This window comes from Onychostruthus taczanowskii, unplaced genomic scaffold (genome assembly GCF_017590055.1).
Source record: "Onychostruthus taczanowskii isolate IOZ18803 unplaced genomic scaffold, ASM1759005v1 scaffold118, whole genome shotgun sequence".
In the NCBI taxonomy this organism is placed as follows: domain Eukaryota; kingdom Metazoa; phylum Chordata; class Aves; order Passeriformes; family Passeridae; genus Onychostruthus; species Onychostruthus taczanowskii.
This window is the reverse complement of record NW_024498329.1, coordinates 977,166-1,002,136: the sequence shown is the minus strand read 5'-3', so window position 1 is coordinate 1,002,136 and position 24,971 is coordinate 977,166. Positions and strand designations below refer to the sequence as shown.

Below are 24,971 nucleotides of genomic sequence, written 5' to 3'. Positions count from 1 at the left end.
CAGCAAACTCTGTGATGGAGAATGTACAACATAGATTCAAGTGATCCAGTCCTCTTAAAAAATGCCACCAGTGGAAGCTCACCCAGATTTTTACAGTCCATTGTTTGCCTGCACAGAAGTTTAGATGAAGTATTACTTGCATTGAGAGGAAAATTTGGAAACAGTCTCTTTTAATGTGCACTAGAAAAAGTTTTTAAATGGTACAGAAACTGACATAGAAGTGCATTAAAAAGTGTTAAAAATTGGTTGTGGCTTCTATTTGGGGACCAAAACCAGCAGTATCTTCTTGTTATTTCAGGTTCTGCAGCTCTAGAAATGGTTCCTGCTGAAAGGTTTAGTGGAGGATCAGTGTCAAAGATGGAACTGAGCAGCAGCCTGACTATTGGTATTTCACAGGGTTTGTATTTCATTGCATGAAATGGATCTCTTGCCTTACATACAGATTATGTTGAACAGGCTGCAGTTGCCAGGGGAGCCAGAACAGACTTGGATAAGCATAAGCAGATAATTTAGAATAATGACCATTTCTGCTGTGAGAAGTTCTATCCCACATTTCTTCTTGGCTTTCAATTTCAAATTTCTTCAAAAATTCAGAGCCAGAAGGAAAATGTTTTCTTTTAGTGCAGTAAATTTTGAAGGAGTTGCACAACATTGAACTTATCTTTAAAATGGGGAGTGCTACAAATGGACTTCTGTTGGTTTTTCTGCTCAAAAGACTATGCAGCAGAGAAATCCTTATTTTCTTTGAAAAGCCATTTGACTCTCTTTAACTGTTAATTTAACTGTACTTTGCTCCAGTGTTTGTTTGGGCTGCTAATGAAAAACAATTCTAGATTGAGTAACATATAAGCAACCTCTTATTTATAGGTCTATAAAGAGATTTCCTGCTAATGGCTGTCAGTTCTGCAAATGATCAAAAGGTTTTTGCAGTACATTATGAAGAGACTTTTACTACAAGCTTCTGGCAGGATAACATGATCCCCAGGCATAAAAGAATTTTTGTCATAACACTCTAATAGATTGTTGTCTAATCACAGTAATGGAGTTTCTCGGGAAATTGGTGTTTTCCAGTTTCTTCCCTACATAACCTTTCAGCTGGTGGAGAGGTAATTTCAAAGATATGAGATCTTCTGTTTCATGAAAAAGGGAGTCAGAGAGACCAGAGAGAGCCCTTATTACTCACCCTTTCATAAACATGTAATGATTTTTAAGACTCCAGTGACTCCAACCATAAGATCTGATCCATTGGATCTGGAGTTTCTTTAATTGCTCACAGGACTACTTCATTAATTTTGTAAGCAATCATTGCTAACGAGCGTCGCACTATTTTATTAAATTATATATAATGTTGGCTACACTGTACTTTCTGTGACATTTGACCACCTTAAAATGAATTTGTAGCCTGATGTCATTTTGATTTGAACGTCACAGTCACGAAGTTTGTGAACTGAAATCATTTTAGAAGCTGAAATGTTCCCAGATGCAATGGGTTTGAGGCGGTCTGAATGGCTAACAGCACTTCCTTCACAGGTAACAGTGATGCAGAAATCAGCTTGTTCGCACTTAAACAGGGAGTCCGTTTATTCAGCCCCACTTTTTATACAGATTGTTTCCCAAATAATGCAAATAAGCTCAGTATCAATGATTATTCCATGTCTGTCTAGAAAGGTGAGAGGATTCTAAGAGCTTATACAGAATAACTTCAGTCCATTTATTTCTTATACCTTCTCTTAGTATCTCCTTCCTGAATTGCCACTTAAATGACCACAAGCCTTTTCCTTCTCCAGTGGAGACAGTACACCAAGCTGTGAGCCTGATTGTCTCATGATCAATAACACAGCAAACTGATCTACCAGGTGTCATCTCTGACTCATTTTCACTGAGGCTGGGCAAAGTAAGAAACTTCAGCTAATGCTGATTCTGTGTAGCTGTCAGTACTGCTACACCTCTCTTGAACTCTGTACAAGAGTGGCCTGTCCCTTTGTGACCAAAAATAACTTCTATCTTTCCTAGCCTTTAAAACAATATTATCAGCTTCCTTCAGCTTATCTGCTAAAGATTTGAAGTCCAGAAAATAACATGTATGATTGGCTAATCTGGGGAGAAAGTGATCTTCTAGTGCTTTATATAACTTAGTCTCTGGATCAGGTCCTCTACCTGATTTGGTGTCCTCAGATTCTCCTTTCACATGCTGAGCTCTAACCTGGACTCTGACCTCTCTGCCAGGAGTTTTCAGGAGCTAATGAAACATTCTGGTTTGTGTTCTAGTAACCATTGTAATGTGATTTCTCTTTGACTTCTCACCTTATGCACTGTACCCACGTGCCTTTTCTGCCCCCTCCCACTGTGCTTTTGTCTACATTGATACAAAGCACACACTGCTTTTTCTGACACCAGAGCATGTAGTAGACATCCTAGAAATAGGAGCTTATTCAACGTTTTCTCTGCACCTATGTTTTTATACATCTTCAGACTGTTTCTTTTGGACAAAAGAAATCTCTGTTCTGAATTTTCTCTCCTTTCAACTAATGAATTTTCTCAGCTAATCTTCCCTTCAATGCAACCTTATAAATCCCATATAATCACCTGCTTGGTAATGTGCCGTTATGGAGACATATCTGATTTTTTGCTGGTTTCTGCCTCCAGTGCTAGAAATAAGTTGAAAAAAACCTGTTCAGTTCACATTTTCTATGCCTCTGACTAACCAGACATTCTCTTTGTGTTGTGAAGGCAAAAAAAAAAAGACATGGACCATGGCAGACGGCCTCTTTTTGTCTGAGTAAGAGAATCCTGGAAGGGACCAAAGTGTGGTGTATAATATATTAGTGTGATCAACAGATGCTTATGTGAATAAAAGAAATAAATCTTTGGAGAGGGCAGCATTTTTTTCAGCCAAGATACCTGTCTTGATAATATTCAGTGTCAGAAATTGACCTGACGAACAAAATTCCTGATTTCTGCTATCTGAAATATCAACTGGAACATTCAAGGTAAGGTTTGAGTTTCCCTCAGTAGTGAGATTTTCAGAAGAAAGCCAGACAAAATTAAAAACCATCAAGGGAGATGTCTTGCTTACTATTAGGAATGTACACCAAACTCTGCCTAAAAAACTTTTTAAACCGTTATCAATCTATTTTCTTAATATTTCCCTTTAATTTTAATTAAAATAGTGTGTCAGGAACCTGGGCAATAAACTACCAATGGTATCTCATGCTGATGTTTGTTCCAATTAAAAAAAAAAAAAAACAACCAAAAGTAAGTATTAGCTGGGAGAAAGGTAGGGGGTTTTCCCCTACATCTGGTAAGGGCATCTGAAACAAGCCAAATTCTGGACATGTATCACAAATATCAATTTTGAAACTATTGAATCAAGACAGGCTTCAGCTCCTCATGAAAAATGAAAACCCCTATCAAAAATTCATAGTATCACCTCACACTAAAATCCTGTGATATCTCATATTCTCTGTGCAGTGAAAAAAATAACATATTTTATTTATTTTCCATGTAGTAAAACCCAAAATTATCTCATGCATCTAGCTGTGCATTATTGAAAACCGTAAAAAATCTCACAGAATTCAAACATAAATTATAGTGATTTCTGTATAATTGACAGTTTTAAAAATACATAAAAACTCCATTAAGTGCAACTGTTGAAGTCTTAGATGTAGTCTTCCCCAACATGTCAGCCTCCTGTTTCAATCAACTTTCTTGTCTCATCTTGCTTACCATGTCACCCTCTACAATTTAGATTCTTAGGGTTGCTCTGCATGTTGTTTCTCCACCATTCTTCCACTCTAATGCTTTAGGCTGTAGTTATTTCTGAAAAATAAAACATGTGACTTCAAATAACAAAAACTTCCTCCTCCACTTCTCTTGTGGAGTCCAGTCATTTAATTTTAAACTGTACTCACTGTTGCAGCCATTGCTGCTTGTAGCTTCAACTAGGTTGGCACCACACTCTGAAGAACTTGTCCTTGGGATGGCAACTTTCCTGACCATAAAAACCAAAAAGGAGACAACAGAGAGAGAGAGAAAAATGCACACAGAGTGAAAAATGTTACCAGGGAAGAGACAAATTAATGGAATGATTTTTCCATTGGAAAAAATGACATAGATCTTCTCCAATTACTTTCTAATTAATCCTCATTGCTTTTGAGAAGCATGTGTTTGAGGGAGAAGAACAGAGATCAGAGGGCAGCACAGCATTTGGAACTACCTGGCTTCTCTCCTGAAGGTAATGTTCCTGTTTGTCTGATTTCTTAGGTCTTTATTTAAAAAATGAGTAAATAGCACAGAATTATTGATCAATTCTCTTAGTGTTTGGAAATGATGTGAAATTTTCCACACTTTGTTGAAGAGAAGCAAGTCTTGTAAATGGAGCTGATCATTTGCTGTCTAGTTCCTTTTCTTTTAATAGTAATCAGACATCTGCTCTCTTGAGAAGAGTCATGAGCTATTCTCTGTTCTGTCCAGTTTGTGTCCTGTGGTGATGTAACTCCTCCACAAAGTCTGTTGTCTTGGACAGCTTAAATGGCTTTATTCCTAGACCCTGTTGTTTTGGCTGGCTGAGGTCTTGTTCATCAATATTACACTTACTTTAGAGGTCATTTGGCATTTCAGCATGCACTTACAGTGAAATATAGAAATTATTGCAGATTTATTTTGGTTTTCCCTAGAGTTTGCTCTGTTTCTCTGAGCTATATGTGTGGCATTTAGGCTTATCTATTGCTTTTAAAGAAAAGCTGGCTCATGTGGCATCTCTTCTCATCACCTTTCTTATTCTTCTTCGAGTAACCCTGGCAAAATATGTTTCTGGAGGAAGAAGACCAGATGGACCTGGTCTGATAGGGGAATTGCTGGAAGCAGAATATGCCATTTGTTCCTCAGTGGCAGTGTAAGAGCACGGATTTTTGTACACTTCTCTGTTTTGCCCATGTCAGAAGGACAGGCTTTATCAGAGGGTGGGGGGTTGTTTCAAGATGGAGAGTGGCTAGATCTGTGTTTGCCCTGCCTCCATGTGCTCTGCAGACTGGAAAAAATAAATCATCAGCTGATAAAAATGTGATGACTCAGTTAAATGTAAAAGGAGAATTATTTCCCACTGTTCACCCAGAGCTTTCATGTGCAGCCCTACACTTTTATGGATTACTTTCACTGTAAGTTGTGATTTGGTTTTATAAGCAGAGCAATGAAACCTCCACCCTTGTATGTAGAATGGATTTGTTTGTAGGGAGCAGGAAATGCACTTGCACATGCTTGGTCCTCAAATCTGCCCCAAATAGCCTGAGAGAAAGAAAACTGGAAAGGAGGGAGGCACAATGATATGGCCAAGAAAATAAAGCACTGAGTTCTATATTCCAAATGATTTGATGTATAATTTTAGGAATTCGGTTTCCTGGTCCTGAACTTCAATTAGTTTCTCCTCTTTTGCACCTCTCCAGATTCCATTACTGTTTATAGTAAAACCCCACCAGAACCCTCTGCTGAGCAAGCCATGGAAATGCTCACTAACACAGTATCAGGAAAAAGGCTTTCTGCTCTCTGGTTGTGGATCAAACGTCTTTGTTAACAAAGTGGAGTAGTGGAAACTTTAGCACAGCATGTCTCTTAACATTTTAAACTTAACATATCCTGTCAGGAGGCCAAGTCAAAGATGGTGCAAACTCTCAGCTAACCCTTACAAGCCCCATCCTCTTCTAAGACATAGACACAGGTGATAGATGAAGTTTGAGAAAAAAGTTGGGATTAATGACAGCTCTTAGCAATCATGCTCATTCACTCAGATGAAAATATGAGAGTGGATTAAAGTATCCACTTGAGACTCTTCATGTGTTGGTCACTTCAGCCAAGAGATAAGGACTTAGAGATGTAAAGTGTTTCATTTATAGATGAGTTCTCTTGCAGATGACCATCCTACATCAGCCTCTGAAGTGTAAAGGTAAGACAATTTTAGCCAGTTAGGTTCTTTCATCTGTACTAAAGAAGTTCATAAAGGTTTTATGAGATTTCCCAAATTAGTCTGGTGTGTAAGATAGGGTTCAAGGACAACTATGTTGTAACTGAGTTGTTGCCCTTTTTATTTTGCTAATAATGAGGCACTACTACTTGTTCTGCCAGTTAGGTAAAGAATGAGTAAAGAGAAGTTGATGTTCTAACTGTCTAATAAAATATTTTTCACAGACCTGTCATTGCTGTCACTCTAAGCTTCTGTACTTAGACCACGAAACTCAATAGATTGTCTCCAGCTTTCCCCTAATTTCACTGTATGTGAAAGAAAAGGGATCTTTTAACACATTACTCTTTGAAGACTTTTTTTTCCCTTTTCTCAGAGACAGTTTTACTTCTAAAGAAATACTGTCTGTATCTCTGTGAGACTTCAGTGAATTTTTCTTAAGTTAGTTTAAGTTGTATTTCATTCTAATAAGTTTATAGTAATTTGCAAATGTTTTTTAGCAACCACTGTGGCATTCCATGCCTAAGCAAAATTAATTTAATTAAAATTGCTAATATGGGGTGGTATCCTTTACAACAAGAGATTTTTTTTATATCAACTGTTTTATCAAATGCTCTCCATCTCTTCTAAATACATTCAGCTGTGGGAGAAGCTGGCATTCAGTGGGTTTCCATGACAGCAGCTGAGGTAAAACTAGACCAGCTATTCCAAAGGTCGCTCATTGAAAGGCACAGATCAGAAAAGTTGATTTGGCAATGTGACCAAGGGAGCACAAAGAACAGAATTGCAACAACCTTTAGTTATCATAACCAAGGAGAAATGCAGTACAGGAGGAAAGAGAAGATTCTGCAAGTCTGTGTTGGTAAAGAATTACAGGGGCTATAAGTTGCTTTATAGAGACATAGATGCATCAACACATATTATTGGTTTATGGCAAAATGAGTTCTTACAAAAAGTGCTGTACTCTAAAAATAAAGAAGGGACACAGGTGCATTGCACAGGTGCAAAATAAAGAGAGCATTGCAAGTGAAGATGACAAGTTTGTTTGGTTTGATATAAATGTAGTGATATATGTACAGCATCAAACAGTTGCCTCAATCCCAGTAAATCTTTATGTGTTTTTATTCCAAGTCCTAATATGTCTAAAATGCTACTAAAACCAACCCTGCAGGACTTGCTGTCTGGCACTGACATTTGCCTTCTACTCAAACCCAGATCATCCTGGACAAAATAGTGAGCTCTCTGAGTTGTCCTAAATGCTAGTAAACATCTATCTGGAAGAATTCTTCAATTTCATTCTTTCCTTAGTTTTCCATTTTAGACTGGGATTGGTAGAAGAATTAGGAGCTAATGTCACCAGCTGCTTCAGTTACCAGTTCAGCTGGAACAGCTTCTGATCCCTAAGCACTTTGTTAATTTACCTCTACTTCTCAGACTTTGGACAACATCAGGTAGACTAATGTTTTAAAATGTTAGCACTAACTCTGGATGGACTGTAAAATCTCAGATAGGGGTGTACTATGGGTATTTTTTACAAAGCAGCTGTAAGTAAGAGCTTAGAAATGACACAGAAAACTTCAAGCCAGGAAGTCAATATTACAAGCAACAAGTTGAGACATCCCCATTCATTATGCTGAATAACCATACAACCTCATGGATAATTCATTACATACTTTTACATTCAAATAATTAGTACATGATTACCAGAAGAAATTTCTACTTGATTGAATAGCTTCAGCCTTATGAATCACTTTTACCTGCAAAGGAAGTAGAATGCTCCAATTACAAGAACTCCTAGAAGAAGAAGGGAAGCCAAGAAAGCTGCAAACAGGTCACCTTTTGTTTGGGATTTGATGCTGGGCAGCAAAACTTCCTCACAACGAGCTCCTGTGTAATTCTCAATACACCTGGGAAACCAAGTTGGATTTGGATTAGATGGCAGCTTGTCATCTACGATGGAAAGCACAAAAGGCTTCTTCTGGGTAGGGAACTTGTTATGACTCAATTCAAAGGTTACATTTGCTTCACAGCAAGTTTTCTTACAGAACTTCCTCTCACCTTGTATTTCTGGAACAAAGGGAATTAGGCATGTTGGGCATCAAGTTTACATTCTGATCCATGCTGCTTTTATATATTAAGTTTAATATACTCATCACTGACAGATTTAATTAATCAAGCCTACTTCTTCAGTGTTAACTGTGTCATCCCACTGGTTCTCACACAGTAGTCATGCTTTTTTTCCCTGTTTCAGGAAACTTTCTGGCCTCCTTTGTTGAAGATGGTAGTGTCAGCAAAAGAGATCAAGTAAATGAGAATTCATTGAGACACAGTACAGCTTAAACTGCAAAAGTGGTTTATGCACTGTAATAATTCATGCCAGAACATGCTACATGCTTGGTGAATAACCCCCTTGTGGAGAGACCTATGTAGAATTCTTCTCTACTGTGTTTATCTTATGTGTTGAGCTTCTGAAAACTTCTTCTGAAGAAAGGATTAAAACCAATATGGTATTTTACCATGCTAAAATGGTATGATATTTTATTAAAAATAAAATTAATGGCTTAGTAATTAATGATCAGCCAAAAATAGGTAGGTTGAAGCTAAACTAATCTTCATTTGTTATATATTTTGCACTTATTCTGCTAAGTTTTCTTAAGGAATTGATTTCATTACAGAAAATGGGAAGCACTTCTTTCAATATCTAGATTCTGTGTGTATTTTTTATATATGTAAATTTGCTTCTCTCTATTTGTATTACTAAAGATCTTGCTCCTTCTTGCTATTTCTGGCACTGAAGTCATAATAATCTGTGACATAAGCGATTTCAGGCTCCAGCTGAGAAAAATGGGCTAAACTCTGCAACATACTTGAAGTTCTCAATTGCCATTGGCAGCTGCAAGGTATAATTTCAGATGAGGGGTAAGAAGGTGGAGAGGGGAGGAACTGCCAAAAAAGAAGATTGTTTAGCATATCTAACTAAGACCAAAGGACCCCTGTGAGTTTTCTGACAGGATGCCTGATGTGACTCCCACTACACTTTCTGTATGTTATTGACCAGTACTTCAGCACTGCTGCCTAAACCACTGCACAAACAGTTACTACCCTTTTATTTTAATTCTTTGTCTTTGGAAATATAATAGAAGATTTAGACACTAAAAAAAGACATCTAATTATCATCATATATTAAAGCTGTGCAAGTGATCAAACAGACAGCATTTACTAAGGACAATCTGAGGCTTTTCAAAGTCATGATGTTTCACTGCTGGGAGAAGCAAGGGTAGGCAGACTGCTCTGATTGCTTGAGATAATGTTCCAGATATTTATTCTAAGTGTAGTGGCTTTTCAGTGGCCTATTTCTGAAATACTGTAGAATACTTTAAGAATAGAAGTATAGTTTGAGTGGGGCATTGTTCTCTAGCAAGTGAGAGAGAAATGCTCTGGAGAGCTGAATAGAGTAACAGGGAAAGAAAATGGAATAAGAAATTCATAGGAGTATTCTTGAATAGCAATGAAAACTGGAGAATAATGCAAGGCTAAAATGATACAGGAAGAAAAAAAAATAGGTTTTGGCATCAAATTAAGGCTCATGGAAAAGTTCTAAAGAATGAGTGTAAAGGGAGTAAGTCAGTAGCCTAAAGAGCAGAATATAGCAGGAGGAAGACAAGACAGTCATGGCTGCAGAGAGCTGCACAGAGGATCAGGTGAGGGGTGAGGGTTACTGAACTGTTGTGGTACAGGAGAGTGGGTTGGTGTGAACAGTGCATGGAAGCTGTATTCATGTTCTGCAAAGGCTGTAGGAAAAGAACTGGGAATCTGTTCACAGCACAGCAAAAGGGTCACTGAGATCGTAGCACTTCCTACAAAACAGAAAACAGAACCAGCTGCTTAAGGTAGCCACAAGTCTTTAAGAGAGAAAAGAGCTTGAAGGCCTAAGATAGTAAGGGGAAAACTATAGTGATATGAATCCAAGGTTATAGCAAAAAGAAAAAAACCTCTACTAAAGAAGCACATGCCAAACTTAAGACATCCTGGATGCTGAACCTATTAATTCTGCACGGTTGTAACAAAAACAAATTGTAGAAATATGGCCAGCTAGTTTGATAGTATCTGTTTAGCTGTGAGCAATGCATTAGGGATTACAAAACTACCAATCCACTTTCTCTAGGCTGGCCAGTTGACACACTTGCTGAAAGTGATTCCATGCTATCTAGAAAATGCTGTCATATAACCTAAAAATTATGTAGGTTTTCACACAAACAGGAAAATTAAGACGAGGTATCTTTGAGTTACATTTAAATAATAAAATTATAGCTAATGTGACCAAGCTGTACTACAGTTACGGCATTTCTGGAAATTCAGATGTTCAAATATTGGTTTGAACAAGCTTTTATGAAGTCACCTTTCCTGATGTACAAATAGGTAAAGGCCTATGTTAAAGATAGAAGCAACTGATGCTTTAAGACAACCAGGAAAAATTATTTCTGCAAGTCCTTTGCTAAAATAGGTGCGAAAGAAGCTAAGCAGACTTCAGTAATTAGCAGTGGAATTCTCTCAGAAGACCTGCTTATCCTGTTGCACTAGCAAAGCTCAGTAATTTCGGTGGAGTTACACGTGCAGTGACAAGCAAGACAGAAAGGCAGTCTCTAAGAAGCCCGTGGGCTGTGAACATAACCCAGAGGATGGTGTCTGTTCAGCATCGCCCAGAGGCACTCAGTGTTGCTGTACACAGCCTTAAGAGCCAGTGGCAACTCCCTTTATCTTGCTTGTAAGGGATGCCTAAAAGTAGCACCCAAGTTAAGAGCAGCTGTTGACGTGGCAGGCACGGGTGCACCTGCACTTGAGCGAGCTGTGGCAAACGCAGAGGAGCTGCTGCAGGCTGCAGTGAGGAGGAGCTGCACTCCCTGGCTTTGTGTTCCCTGGCCAGGCGTTGCTGTTGCTGCACATGCGAGTGCTGCCTTCGAACGGCCCTGCTGTGCAGCATTCCAGAGCTGATTTTTAACATGGAAAAAAGGTCTTTCCCCCTCTAAGAAAATTGAAATTCTAATTCAGAGTTGAAAGACAGCAGACTTCAGTGTTTGAGGGAAATCTGTGACTAAAACTTCCCACTTTCAGCTGGCATCCAGATTTCCGCTCTCCGGGATGGCTGCACACACGTGCACACACACACCCCTCCTGTCAGATGAGATGAGCCAGCCTGAACTGTTGTATACAAATGTCCTAGAGGAGCTCCAGACAAAACACCAGCATATGGAAGAAATCTTGCCACACATGGTATTAGTCACATCAGCATCAATGCAAGGTGGAAGAAAATACACTGCATTGGATAAGATGTCAGGAGATGACCAGCAGGTCTGCAATTACACTGATCCTTTACAATCTGATCAGTAAATAAAACATAACAGCCTTGCAGCAACACAGGCATTACTGCTCATTTCAGATGCTGTTTGTTGGACAGAGCAAATGATCCTGTGGCACTGGGATTTAGTAAGAAGGTGAAGTTTCTTTCTTTGCCAGACTCTAAGGCAGGCATCATAAGGAAGTATCTGACAGACTGTAAAAGTAGGAAGTAGAATTTGAGTCAAATATGCACACAGATTGTCACTGCTTTGCATTATACTATCAGGGTGTTTACTTTTCATTTAGACTTCCTTCAGTCAGGAAAATTTTGAATACTTCTTGGTATAAAAACTATTTCCATGTAAATACAAAGCTCTGAGCAGAAAAAGACGAGAAATTATCTGCTTGTCAATGCAGCTCAGATTACATGGCTGATAAACTTCAAAATCAACATAATCTTCAGTCTGTCCTAAAAGTTGTCCTAATACATACAGTCTAAGAACATCTAGTAAGTATGAAAAAGAAGTTAGAGCCAAAGTGAATAAACAATGGCAAAGATAATTATTTAACCAAGCAACCTTTTAAAAAGTTTTGCATTTAGAGAAGTTTCAACACTGTTACTCTCTATACACAGAAAATAAAATAAAATAAAATGCTCCTACTGGAGAGAAGTTGAAAGAATGGGTTATTTTTCTCTAAAAGAATGACTTATTCTCCCCTCCCTTAGCTATGTGTTTATATGGGAAGGTTTCCCTGTCTGGCAGTGATATTAATTTGGATTGCTAATAGTTTTCAAACACATAAGAGAGTGTTGCACTTTATATTTTATGTCCCATTAAAAAGAAATCCTAATTACTGACTCTTTTTAGCTGTACTTTTGGTGTGTATTCTAACTTTGGTTAATACCTTTCAAAAAAGCCAAAAGCAGAACTGAAAAATACTAATGGGACAGTTTGTTTTCAAAAGAGCCTGAGGTACATTAAAGTGCATTTCTGGAGGCAGAGAAGGAAGAAAAGCCCAGATGACTGGGAAGCCTTCCCTGGCAACTTGTAGGGTGCATATTGTGAAGGCTGAAAGCACAGCAAGTGTATGACTTGTGGGGATGTCTGAAACGGGGAATGAAGGGCCCATGGCAGAGAGCCAGGCAAGGAGGGAGGACACAGAAAGTTCGAGAAGGAATTTGCATGGGATTCACTGGATTACCATAGGAAAGGTGGAGGAGAGATTCCATTAGGATGGAAGCAAAGGAAGGGAAAAAGGAAGAGATATCCTTGAAGATACACAGGTATTTCAGGGAAGAGATTTGCCTGTGTCTCCTGCAGTACTTAGCCCTTGGCAGAGTAGGGTCCCTGTCCCAAAATGAGAGCATTCACTGTTAATTTCTGTGTGTACTGCCCTCTGAAGCTGAGCTCTGTGTGTGCTGTCTCATACCATCTGTATTTTACTTGACATACAGAAAGAATTCAGAAATCTGCCAAGTGTGAGAAAAAAATGAGAGTACCAGAGCTTCCCGTCAGAAACCAAAATCTTCACTTAGTTCTGCAGTGCATTAATTAGTGTTTGTGGGACAGCTGTGCTTCAGGTGCTGAGGCAAACAGCTTTCCACCTTGTGTTTTATGATGCACCTGAGGCAGCTGCTTTTCCATCCTCCTCTGCCCTGCTGCCCGTTTATTGAGTTCATTTGGGTGTTCCTGGGTTTGCAGCTCATCTGGTTTATGGTGGCAGGTGTGCCTTTTACTGCTGAGAACACAAACTCCTGGTTGGGAGAGCAGTCAGGCAAGATGGCAGCTGGGCATCCTCATGTTTTAACACATCAGCTGTGTTTAAAATCTGCTACTGTTGCACAAGGAGGGGGGTCAATTAATGTTCAGCAGATACTAAACTTCTGCCTTGTATATAGCTATTTCTGATTAATAAAAAAACCCTGAAATTCCAAAGTTAAACAGTAGCTCCTAATTTTTAGCATACTACAAAACACATATTTCTAAAGAATGATGCATCTTTCTCAGTCACATGGTGAAATTACTTCCAGTGATGCTGTAGAGGGTAATCTGGACTAACTCTGCTGAGCACAACACTTTTGTGTGACCAAGTACCATGTCAAGGCAAGTGTGTTTTAAGGGATTTTTACAGTTTGTTAGTCTGCTCTTTCTCCATCTCCTCCTTATAATTAACAATCATTCAGCCCTTGACTCTAAAAATGCTTTGAGTTTTCTTTCAGTAGGACATGATCATTTGAGAGCATGGAGGAGCTTTGGGTGGGATTTGGCAGAAACCTTCATCAAAGAAACTGCACAACTGTGTGATGATGCCACTCATGAAGTTCCAAAGCACCAAATATTTTCTGAATTCTGCTGAATAGTGATGCATTTTTTCTGTTGTTTCTATTCACATCACTGCTGATTACTAAGATATCTGTGTGTAAACAAAACCTTTCTCATCTATAATTAGCCTTCTCTGACTGATTAAGGAACATGCTTAGAATGAGGATGTGCTTAAATAGAATGCTGCTATTTAAGCCCATCTAACTTCATAATCAACCATTAGATACAGAAAAAAATAGTTGATAATTTAAATGCAACAAGATTGCCTGAGTATAACAAAAATGCTCTTAAGATGTTACTTTTCTGCTTCAGCAGATTATAAAATCCTATAGCATCTGAATTGAAAATTACTTCATTTGGAGATGTTAAGGTGGAAATTATCTATGCTAACTAGTTTGTGCTCCTGAAGAATGAATTTTTCTGAGTATTTGTTACTTCATCTTTACAGTTATTGCACTGAATACATATTTCTTGTTACACAGTCCAGCAGTAGTTGAGAGGGTGCTTTGAAATTGTATAACTGCTGTTCTTTAGTTTAACCATTCATTTTTCATTTATGTACAATAATACAGGATTCCTTCTATTAAAAAAAAAAAAAACCATGTATTTCAAAATGTTTTACTTTCTTTGTGTAGTATTCATTTTATATTGCATAAGCTTGCAAGGTTTGGCACATAGAATAAATCACCATACAGCACTTCAGAGCTTTAATCTCACTTCTGGATCTGATTCACTGTGACACTGAACAATGACAGTGATCTGCTGTGTATATTTTTCAATGAGCATTTACCACAAAATTGCCTCTTTTCTCCCTGTCTTACTAAATGAGTTTACGTGCCTGAGTTTAAGTATTTAGATTGAACTTCCCAAATAAAAGATAGTAACCCAAATAAAAGATAGTAGTATTTTAATTAGGCATCTGAGAAAAGATGTTGTTTCCTTCCTCAACTGTTTTATCCAGTTATCATTAGTTATAGCTCAAGACAGAGGAGGGAACAGAAGTTGTCACAGAAGAAAAAAGATAATATGCTTAAGTGTATCTAATATTTGTCTGAATGCCTATTTTTTTGTGAAGCAAACCCATTAAATCAACCATAATTTACTCTCATGAATGATAACTCAGAATTAGTAAACGCAGGACTGTGAAAAGTGACAGTTTTATTTAGCATCTTATGTCTTGTTAAACCAGAGAATAAAAAGATAGGGCAGTATTTATGCAGGAAATGCATCCACATGCAAACCCAGGAAGTGCTTCTTTTGCAGTTTGCTACATGGGCTTCAGAAGGAAGAATGGTTCTGTTGTGGAGTGGTGTAAGAAGTGTTTGCTGCCCTGATGTTTCTTTACCAAGTAGTCTTTGGCTGTCACTGTGAAGCTGCTCTTTGAGTATTTCAGCATGATTTGAAGAAGACAGTAAGTCTTGAATTACATTCTTGTTTCCCTCTTAAAAGATTATATTATTTTTTGTGTCTCTGCATTTTGTTCAGGTCAGGCCATTTTATATTACAAAAGTTTTTGCAACATAATTGCTTTGTAAGCAAAACTGCACTTTGCCTTTCTGAATGCCTTTCCCACAGTCTATATTCCATGAGGCAAAGGGTATTTTGTTCTTTCTGTATTGTAACAAGGAAATATGGCTCTAAATATAGATATAATCCTGAATGTATACATAACTGAATACTGTTCCATCTGCCAAGCAAGTATACACCAAGTATACACATTTATTTTTCTCATATCTGTTCCATCTGCCAAGCAAGTATACACATTTATTTTTCTCATAGTGCCATGTCTCTGTAAACTAGGTAACTAATAGGTAATTGGTATTTTCTTTTAGATAATGCTTTAGAAGTTATTCCTTAAAGAAGGAAAATGGAGAAATAGTCTTTAGACAGCTACTGTCCAATACTTAGACACACAAACTTCAGTTTCACTGACCTGCAGAATGGACTGGATACAGCAGGAATCATATAACAAATCCCTCCATTTAGACAAAAAGATCCATAACTGGTGCCACAGAGTTCTTCATGATCTTAAAAACAAGACCAAAAGAAACACTGAGAAAAACAGACTTCAAACCAAAAAACACAAAAATAAACTACCACACAAATGAAACCAGCCTATGAGCAAAAAAGCTATAGGTCTTGCCTTCCAGGCCAGCAGCACAGAGCACTGTTTTGCAGAACAGTTTCATGTAACAATATGCAGAAAAGATCACAAATTTATCACCATATCAGACAAGAAACAGATAAACTGGATGAATAAATCAAAGTTGCTCTTGCAGTGAGAAATTCTGCATTCCTTCCTTTGCCTTTCATGACCACTGACCATAGTGATGACCTACATGAAGTCTGCTTTGTCCTGTTCCAGTGGCACAAACCACCTTCAGCTTAACTAGCTCCTGCAATAGTCAGATGCACTGAGTCCCAGGTAAGGGCCAGGGCATTCTGAGACTGCTCTGGGCTGCACTGAAGCTGAAATGGGGCACACTGGGACACCCCTGCCTTCCCCACCCTGCCTGTCACTGCCAAACCACGCCACGGCCTGCAAGCACTCGCTTATGTACGGGACTGCTGCCTACAACATCATTTCCACAGACCTCAAAAAGGCTTCTTCCTAACTCAGTAGGCTTCTTAGATGAATTCTTAATGTGTTAAACGTGACTAGGCATTCTGATAACACCCCAAAAACAGGACAGTAACGTTGGTGCTTGTAGCAGCACTTGTCCATTTTGTGCTTAAAAAGCACAGCTAACTGCACCACTTCACTCTTCCTGAAAGCAGTCTAAATTTGGAAGTTGGACTGAATATATTTATGACACATTTAATGCATCAGTAACTCATTTCATATATATGCATCTAATATTTTTATATATTTCTTCCATCTTACGAAACCACAGTATCTCAAACAAAACAAAAACAGACCAGTGTTCTGACATCACAGGGGTGATGGTCATGTGTTGCCTCACACTTTGGGTGTTCTTGCTGTTATTTCTCTCAGAAGTTCTGAAAACTAGAATTCTGCTGTGTCACTATTTATGTATAGAAGACATGTTCTATACATAACATAGAGTTAAGAGGAATTAAGATTTTAGTTTTCTTATTTGTCTTTCAAGAAAAAGAGTTATGGTTCCCCTTTATTCCTGCAGAAAAAAAAAAAAAGTAAGAAGTGTGGCTGTAAGACATTCTACCCTAGAGAGACCTTCTACAACTTCTTATCTAAAATAAGCCAGGCTTTTCTAATGCTCAGCTACTTCTACCTCTGGGCAACAAAACTACTGTGCATCCTGCCATCCTCTAGGCCAGCTCTACCAATTCTACTCTCCCTTCTTTTCCTACAATCTTCCCTTTCTATGACAGCATATTGATGCAGAAGTGTGAGTAAAGTCCTTACATTATTTTAAGATGAAGATAGTTATACCCCAGGGCCCAAGAGGAATTCAGTTTCATGCTCCTGTTACCGAAGTGCCAGCTTCCAAATGGTAACTGGACCTTCTTGCCTGTGTGCAGATAAATTAGGAAGCTGGAGGAGGGGAGAAGAAAGGCTGGAAAGATTGTTCATGTTTAACCTTGTTGCACAGAAATGTGTGTTCTGTCCTACCTTGTTAGAAGTTAAATGGAAATTTATTTTAACTCGAAGCTTTCTGTGCTTGTCTGCTGGCAATTCATTTACTGCAAGTTCACAATTAAAAGACTTTTAAAATTATTTTGTATGGGTAATTGTACAATTGCAATAGGAATAAAATGGGAATGGGAGAAAACAAAGAGGTTTTTAAACAAGAACTACACCTTAGTTGATTTTAGTCTATTCAAACATAGACTCTCCTGTGAGAGAGTAGTTCAGTTGAATGCTACATCCTTCCTGAAATGAAGAGAGGGCACTGAACACATCAACAGTGTAAAGAATATCTATACAATTTTAAGAATCAAGTGAGAAAAACAAAACTCTCAACTTTGACCTGCTCTCAACTCTGCTAAGTGTCTGAGGGAGTTAACTGTTGAAATTCTAGCAGAAGGAAAAGTAAGATGATAGAAGGTAGGCCCTGCAGAAAAATCCTTTTGAGCAGCTCATGGAAAGGTTTCAAAGAAATTCTCATGAGAATTAATGAGAATTTGTTAGCCTCCTTAAAGTCCTGCCTCGCTGGTTCTACTTCTTCATCTTGATGCAGAAACAGAGCTGTCTCACACTGGCACAGGGGCAGAGTACTGAAGAATGCTAAATGCCTCGAGCCATTCTTGCCTTGGAACATTTGGGAGAAGGAACACTGCCAAGGTGTGATCTTTGTATCGAGGACCAGCTCTGCAGCCCAACCAGACATTTCTCTTCTGGCAAAATACCTGGGGCACTTTCTCTTAGGTCTGTTAGAGAAAAGTGAGAGAGGTGGAGAGAGAGACCAAAACGTGCCTAGGAAGCCTTTGAAACCTTTTTGATTGCAATTACAGAGAGTTTTTCTATAGGCTATTTCTTTCCAGAGATAGACTTTTCTTCCAATACTAAGGGGAAAATGGTAACCTTAATTTTAGCAGTAATGAGAAACTTGAAGAAACCTCTATGTCCACCTCGATCAGGTAGCCCTTTTCTCCATGCAGTTGTGCTTTTCATTAATTCTATTTTGTGTTTTAATACTTTGCTACTGATCAGTAAAACCACCTGAGTAACACAGTATAACATAGATGTTAGAATTATGAAAGACAATCAAAGAAATGCAGGAAGCTTTAACACCAGGAAAAAATGTTACTAATAAATTGTAATTTGCTACAATACAAAACCAGATATTATTGTTCTCCACACCTATGATACTGAAATGCAGTAGCTTGCTGCAAACTTCGAAGTTACAATTCTGTATTTGTAGACAGGAAAGTGTGAAAACACCAGTTTATCCCTTTAAATCAATGATGTAAAAGAGTATACTGGAAAATCAGAAGGAATTCAATACAAGCCAAATTCCAATTACATTAGCATTGGTGAATGTGTTATGATTTTTCATGAGGTAAGTCAATACATTATATTAATTTAAAAATGTAAATTATATGCTTTGAAAGTCAAATGTATACTACAGTCAGACTCCATAATGAAGACAGAAAAGTTTAACAAGTCAAGAGATGATGGGCAATTAAAAAAATACAAAAGATTTAGCTTTAAAATTAATAGAACTCTATCAATGTATGTTGTACATAACACATAAGTATGTATTTTGATACCACCTTCTATGTGAGAGATTTAAGAGAAGTAGGACATAATAGTTATGTCTTAAAAAAGCTGGATTTTGGTGGAAGAAGTGAAGAGGAATAAAATGTGTTTCTTTCTAATGCTAGACTGAATACTTAAAACTGACTGAGGTAACAGCAGCCTCTAAATACACTTTTTCTTAATTATTCTTTTTGAGGACATGCAGGTGTCCTGGTTTCAGCTGGGACAGAGTTAATTTTCTTCCTAGTAGCTGGTACAGTGCTGTGTCCCTAAACTGTCTCGTCTGTTTGTGTTTAAACTTTTGTAACCTGACTGTCCTAGCTTTAAAAAAATGCAAATGCAGTCACAATACCATCTTAACCCCGAAGAGCCAGCCAGCCTTGACAATCCACATGTCAACTCAGCTGTCTTGCCTAGTCCAGAGGCTAAAGTACTACACTGCTAACACAAAAAAGGGAGAGATAGGAGTGGGAAATGTTGGCAGAAGGTAAAAGGGGGCTGATGAATGCTCACTTGTAAGCAGCTTTACACTGCACGCCAACCAATCACTAATTGAAATATTAGGATTGATCAAAGCAAACATCTTACAGGACTTGTACCACTGGCTGATAAACTCTAGTGAGGGATGGCATTTCTGCAGAGCAGTTGTGACAGCCCCAGTGTCAGCTACCAAAGTCAATGCAGTTCCAGTGAATTCTAACGATATAGATGTATGTATCCAAGTAAAGACTTGGAGGAAGTTACCTGTTCGCATATTATTCCAACAACAATTTTTGTTCTTGGTCAGAGGCAACAGCACCTAAAGATAAACATGTAAATTAAGCATATAATTTTTGAACCTGGTGTCTTTTTCCCCTGAAGAAATAGCTATTGGAATGCAACTTTCAGTGGTTCTGCTAAGACATCTGTTGCACTCTGACAGCAATGTACTGTTATATGTAAGTTCCATTAATTCACAGTTAATAACAAACATTCGCGTCTGCTCTCAAGTTCAGTGAATCCCTGAAGGCAGAGTAACCCCAAATTCAGCATGTTTAAACAATGAATACTTTTAAAACACTGCCATGCTTATTCAGAATTGTAATACCAGATGCATTGAAGCAGTCTGATTGATTCTGGCTAGCTAATTAGATTGACACTTGCACCTTGAAAGGCGGTGTGCACAACTGAACCATTCCTCAGACTGCTAATTAGTCAGGTAAGACCTTGGTGGTGGAATTCTTCCATTCCACAAACAAGAACTTTCTAATTTGTCATTTCTCAGAGTCAATATGTGTTTTACTTGATTGTTCCTCATGTCTGGATGTCAGGTGAAATTAGTAATATAAGCTGTGAATTTATCAGAACTTGTACAATGATTTTTTAAATATACAATAGAAACTCTCTGCCTGGAGCGAAACCAATGTTCACTTGACATTACTAAAAGAAACTTACTCTGCAGACATGCCAACTCTATAACCATCTATCCTAGCTGTATTCTGTTTTCTTGTTAGGTATAGCCAAGGTTTACCGTACCAAATAGGTTACTGAACAAGTCTAACAGAATACATCATTTTCTCATGTTTGCTCGTTCTTTCTTCAAAGTGTATGTAAAGTAAATACTTAAGCAAACTGTCCTATATTGGAAGAAGATTATTTTATTTTAACCATTAAATGAGCAAATAAAATAAATTATCAGCTTTATGATAAATAGCTGCCTATCCTGCAGCTTTAACAGCTGACTTTCTGTAGAGGCCCTTTTCAAAAGGTGTAATGCATTTGTACTTACTTTATAAGTAGATGCTTCTGGTTTTCATGGGACCTCACGTTGCTTCTCTAGCTTTTTCACTGTCCTGTCCATAGAAGACAAAGTGACACTGGGCTGTTACCAGCAAAGTCCCCACCCTCTCGAGCTGGCTCGCAGCTACGCTTTGCTCTGCCAACAGAAGCGAGAACAATTAACGCAGCACGTGGCACGAAGAAACAAATGAACAGGGGTCGCTTCAGAACCCAAATCTTTTCAAAAGAAATAAATCATCCTGGAGATTGGTTTTTCTGGCAGTCAAGCTCTGGATTCTACATGTGCTGTTAAAAAGGTTTCCAGTTTACACACAGTGCAGCGCGGGTGAAGTTACCCCAAAGACAGACACGTGTACGGGGGCCAAGGACAGAACAGGGCAACACCCCGTCATGCTCACAGGATCATTTGCACATTTTTCTAGGGTTACCAAAAAAACTACAAGTTTATTGCTGAATTCAAAATACTCACAAAATGTAGTACATATGAATGGTATCATACATATATTTTACACTGGCATCAAAAATCTGATTTAAATTTGTGTTTCATTGGAGCAAATAGTCTTTGTTCATTTAGTTTCCCTTTTCACAGAAAGCTCCACAAAATTGTATAATATCCAATAATTCTCATTAAATATAAACACGAGGTATAACCTAAATTTCATGCCTAGCTCCTGTACTAGATTTAATTAGGATATGAATCCTTGAATTGACAAAACAGCTTGAGTTTTGCTACTGCCAAAAGGAGATCTGGCGTATCCTCTCCTTCATCTTACTGTCAGAATGTACCTCTGGTGCTGCTCCTGGTCTAAGTTCAACTTTTTCAGAAGATGCCAAAATCCAATGATCTGGCAGAAAATCCCTTAGGGGAAGCTGATGGTTTTTTACTGCATCAGTGTGTTAAAGGGATGTGCTATGCAACTCATCAGCTGCTGGGACTTGTACTAATTGTTCCATGTAAGACAAATTGTTTATGAGATGAGTGTAGAGAGCAAGGCAGTTTGAGGAAGGCTGTGGGACGACTAATCATTTATTTTCAAACTTTGTTGCCTGTGTATTCAAGGAAATAGGGGGTGACAAAGGGAGGGAGTGAAAATACTTCCTCGCCAATGTGAAAGCATAACTTTATTTTTTAAGTTCTGATAATATCACAATATGGGTCTAAAGATGGTTTTTTTAAAGAGGTGTTGCTGACAGCATTCACAGCTTTAACTTTTTTGTTTTTAAGACTGAAAAGTACATAATTAGGTAATCATGTACTTAGATGTTTTTCTCTGAGGTGTTGCATTCTGAACAGAAGTTCAAGTATGTATCAGTGTTCTAAAAAGAATAAACTGGACTATCTCATTAGATAATAAGATGATATATTTAAAGCAAAGGAATCACTACAGCAGAAATTGTTGCTAAATTTGATTGTAACTCACGCCTGTGTGTGCATTGAGTTCATACTAGAAACACAAAGATCATCTGTGCACCCTTCTGGCACTTTCCAAACTGAGTTTTCCTCTACATGCAGATACAGCCTATGCTCACAGAAACTAAAAATCCAGTTGCATGAATGCTCAAATTTTTATCTTCCATGTATCTTGGGAGTTTGTGAAATGTTACTTTGTATATCCAGTTAAGAATATTTTAAACTGAAATTTAAAACATAGCCTGTTTTGCTCTGTGCCAGCTTGTTGAAAAATCTTATGTTCTACCCTTTTCCCCTCATCTTTGTCATCTAAACTGATATTAAGAATAGTAATGCATTGTTTGAAATGCTTATACATGAAAGTTAGGTCACCTGTGTATACTGAGATATTTTGGAACCAGTTAGATTTGTCTTTAAATGAACCTGTGTGCTTTACTCCCCATCAATTTAAATCAGAATCTGTATTGCCTCTTGGTTTTCTGTACTTTTACTGGTTAGCTGGCCTCAGCATCCACAGTACCTGTAAGTCTTAGTAAGCACAGGCAGATAAAAAGCAAGCACTGAATAATGATTTGGGCTTTGGTTTATGGATCTTTGCTATTCAAACATTCTTAAAATTAATCTCTACATAAACGCTTCCCCAAATTAAAGAAGATCGTTTCAGTCATGTGGCTATTTCAAATATACATTGTTTGTACATTTAGATTAAGTTGCACCTTACAGCTGTCTTTGAGAATGGGATTTTACTGCATTATATATTCTTTCTAAAAATCAAAAAAGGTAAAATCTCATTCTGCCCCAATATTGAGCTCAAATATTTGGTCATGAAAACAATGAAGAGGAAATTTTTTAAAAAAATTGCTTATTATGCTGATTAAATATAAATTTCCTTCTGAGATGTCCTTGATACCTGTCAAGCAGTCAGTAGTCTACACCTCATACTTTCTCCAAGAGCCAGGAACTGTCCTGAAGTCTTGTTAAAAGGAGTCTGCTTTTTCTCACCTAGGTATAACTTCTCTTACCTTCAGTGTCTGAAGCTCAGAACTGATCTGAGCACAGAAAATCATCAGGCATCAGCAAAAATCCATCAAACTGCCTGAAACTGATGCCTTGTGAAGGCTGGCCTGGAACAGAGGCTGGATGGAGAGAAAGGGATTTATTAAAAGACCTTAACAGCTCCAGCTTGGGCAGTACAAGAGCCCAGCCAGGGCTACTGCCAAGATGAACCAAAATGGACAATTGGTCATGAGGTCTCTGCATTTATAAGTTCTGCTCCATTTGCATATTGGAGTTAATTGTCCAGGTACAGCTTTAAGTTATGAAGGCCCATCCTTCTCGTTTTTTCTCTCTTCACTCCACATTGTTTATGCTCTTGGGCCTGAAATTTGGATTGGTTGTCCTTGGTCTCAAGCTAGGAAAGGAATTCTTTTGTCTCCCTACCTGTGAAGAGAGCTCACCATCCCTTAGTATCAAGATCAGAACTACACACTAAAGCAGTATAGAACCTGAAAAATATAAAAGCTAAAACCTAAGGCATCAAAACAAATGAGGATCTCTACAAGGAAGAATTACAGGTGAGATCTTATAACAAATCTATACAAGAACAATGTTTTACTCAAATTTATACACTGGAAGTTTCTTTTAGGATGGGATAACCACAATATCAGGAAATTCTGACAAAAGACAGGAAACTAAAGCAGATGACAAACAGATCACAAATCTCAGTGTGCTTTGGTTGACAGGGTAATTGTTTTGGAAACAGTTCTTCAAAATTCCTTCCATTGCAGTTTTCTGAAATGACAACAAATGGCTGAGTCCTCTTATCTTAGAAATCTCTACAGCAAAAATTTAGGTTTACATTCTCATTTTTATCCACTAAAGTATGCTTAGGATTAATTCTATACTAAAACAGGGGGTAAAGCTCTCGTCATGGTGTTGAAATTGGAATTTGAGACATTACAGTGAATTTCAGGGAAAACTTTCCTAAACAACTTGCAAACAACTGCAGATTTCCATCTGAAAGCCCAATTCTATTGTATGAGATATTCATACAGACATTGGCAAAGCTCCAAAGCTGAGGCTTCTGTCCAATGTAACTACTGTAGTCATACCACAGATTTTTAATTTTGAGGTAGAGATTCCAGTTTCAAGCTTGTGTGTTCTTATGTGAGGGGAATTATTAAATCCTGCAAGACCCTTGCATTCAAAAAAATCACTATCAGTCCTGGAACACAACCCCCACCACTATTCTATCATCCTGTGTGCTTACTGATTTCTTCCGTGCCACTTTTGCTTCCAAGTTGCATCCCTAAGTCTTGTAAGAAATCATCTGAAATGAATGCAATTTAAAGTTTGTCGCTGCATGGTTAATTTTTATTCCTACCTCAGTGGCAGATGTAGTGTCCCTCATAATGTCAGCTCTCAAATGTCAATAATCTCAGATCCAGCAATCAGAACTCGTGTCATAAGAGTTTAGATATTTACTTTACATGTCAGTATCAGGAATCCAGTGTAACTGGTCTTTGTAATAATGATTTTGGTTTTTTAGGATTCATCCAGCACTAAGAGCTGCTCGCTGCTACCAGCAGCTGTTCCAAAACACAGGAGGGATAATTGTCAAAACCTGAATTTCAGTCTCTCATTTTCTCCACTTAAAGCACCTTAAAATAAAGCACTAAAGAAGTTCTTAACCTTGGGGTGTTTTACTTCGTTTTTTCCCCTTTTTTTGTGCATTTAATTTTGTATTGAGTTAATTTGTTCTACTTAAACCACGGCTTACCACAGCAAACGGGTATTCTTAACTGCGCTGGTGTAATCTTTCTCAGACGTGCACAGGACAATCTGCTGAACCAACGTAATCCCTAATCCGCCCGGCGTAGTCCCGCAGCTGCCGGCTCCGGCGCCGTTATGTAACGCCGGCCTCCAGGGCCGGGCCGGAGCGGGGCGGGCGGCGCTGCCGCAGGGCCGGGCCGGGCCGGGCCC

At 38.2% G+C, this 24,971-nt stretch overlaps 1 protein-coding gene across 4 annotated transcripts; it reads right to left on the bottom strand.

Moving 5' to 3' along the window:
* Window positions 1-1,560: 1,560 nt before the first annotated feature.
* On the bottom strand, window positions 1,561-24,970 carry NRG4 (neuregulin 4). 4 transcript variants are annotated; one of them, XM_041427733.1, is made up of 8 exons: window positions 24,769-24,969; window positions 23,012-23,125; window positions 20,568-20,714; window positions 19,544-19,598; window positions 15,548-15,641; window positions 7,711-7,860; window positions 3,912-3,991; window positions 1,561-3,839 (listed from the first exon to the last, which is right to left on the bottom strand). In XM_041427733.1, exons 4-8 carry the CDS (start codon window positions 19,551-19,553, stop codon window positions 3,814-3,816), a joined length of 360 nt encoding a protein of 119 aa, XP_041283667.1. In that variant the 5' UTR covers window positions 19,554-19,598; window positions 20,568-20,714; window positions 23,012-23,125; window positions 24,769-24,969; the 3' UTR covers window positions 1,561-3,813. The 4 variants fall into 4 exon arrangements, with proteins under 4 accessions (XP_041283667.1, XP_041283669.1, XP_041283666.1 ...); XM_041427735.1 differs by lacking the exon at window positions 23,012-23,125 and having other exon boundaries at window positions 20,568-20,631; window positions 24,769-24,970; XM_041427732.1 differs by lacking the exon at window positions 23,012-23,125.
* Between the last annotated feature and the right edge of the window lies 1 nt (window position 24,971).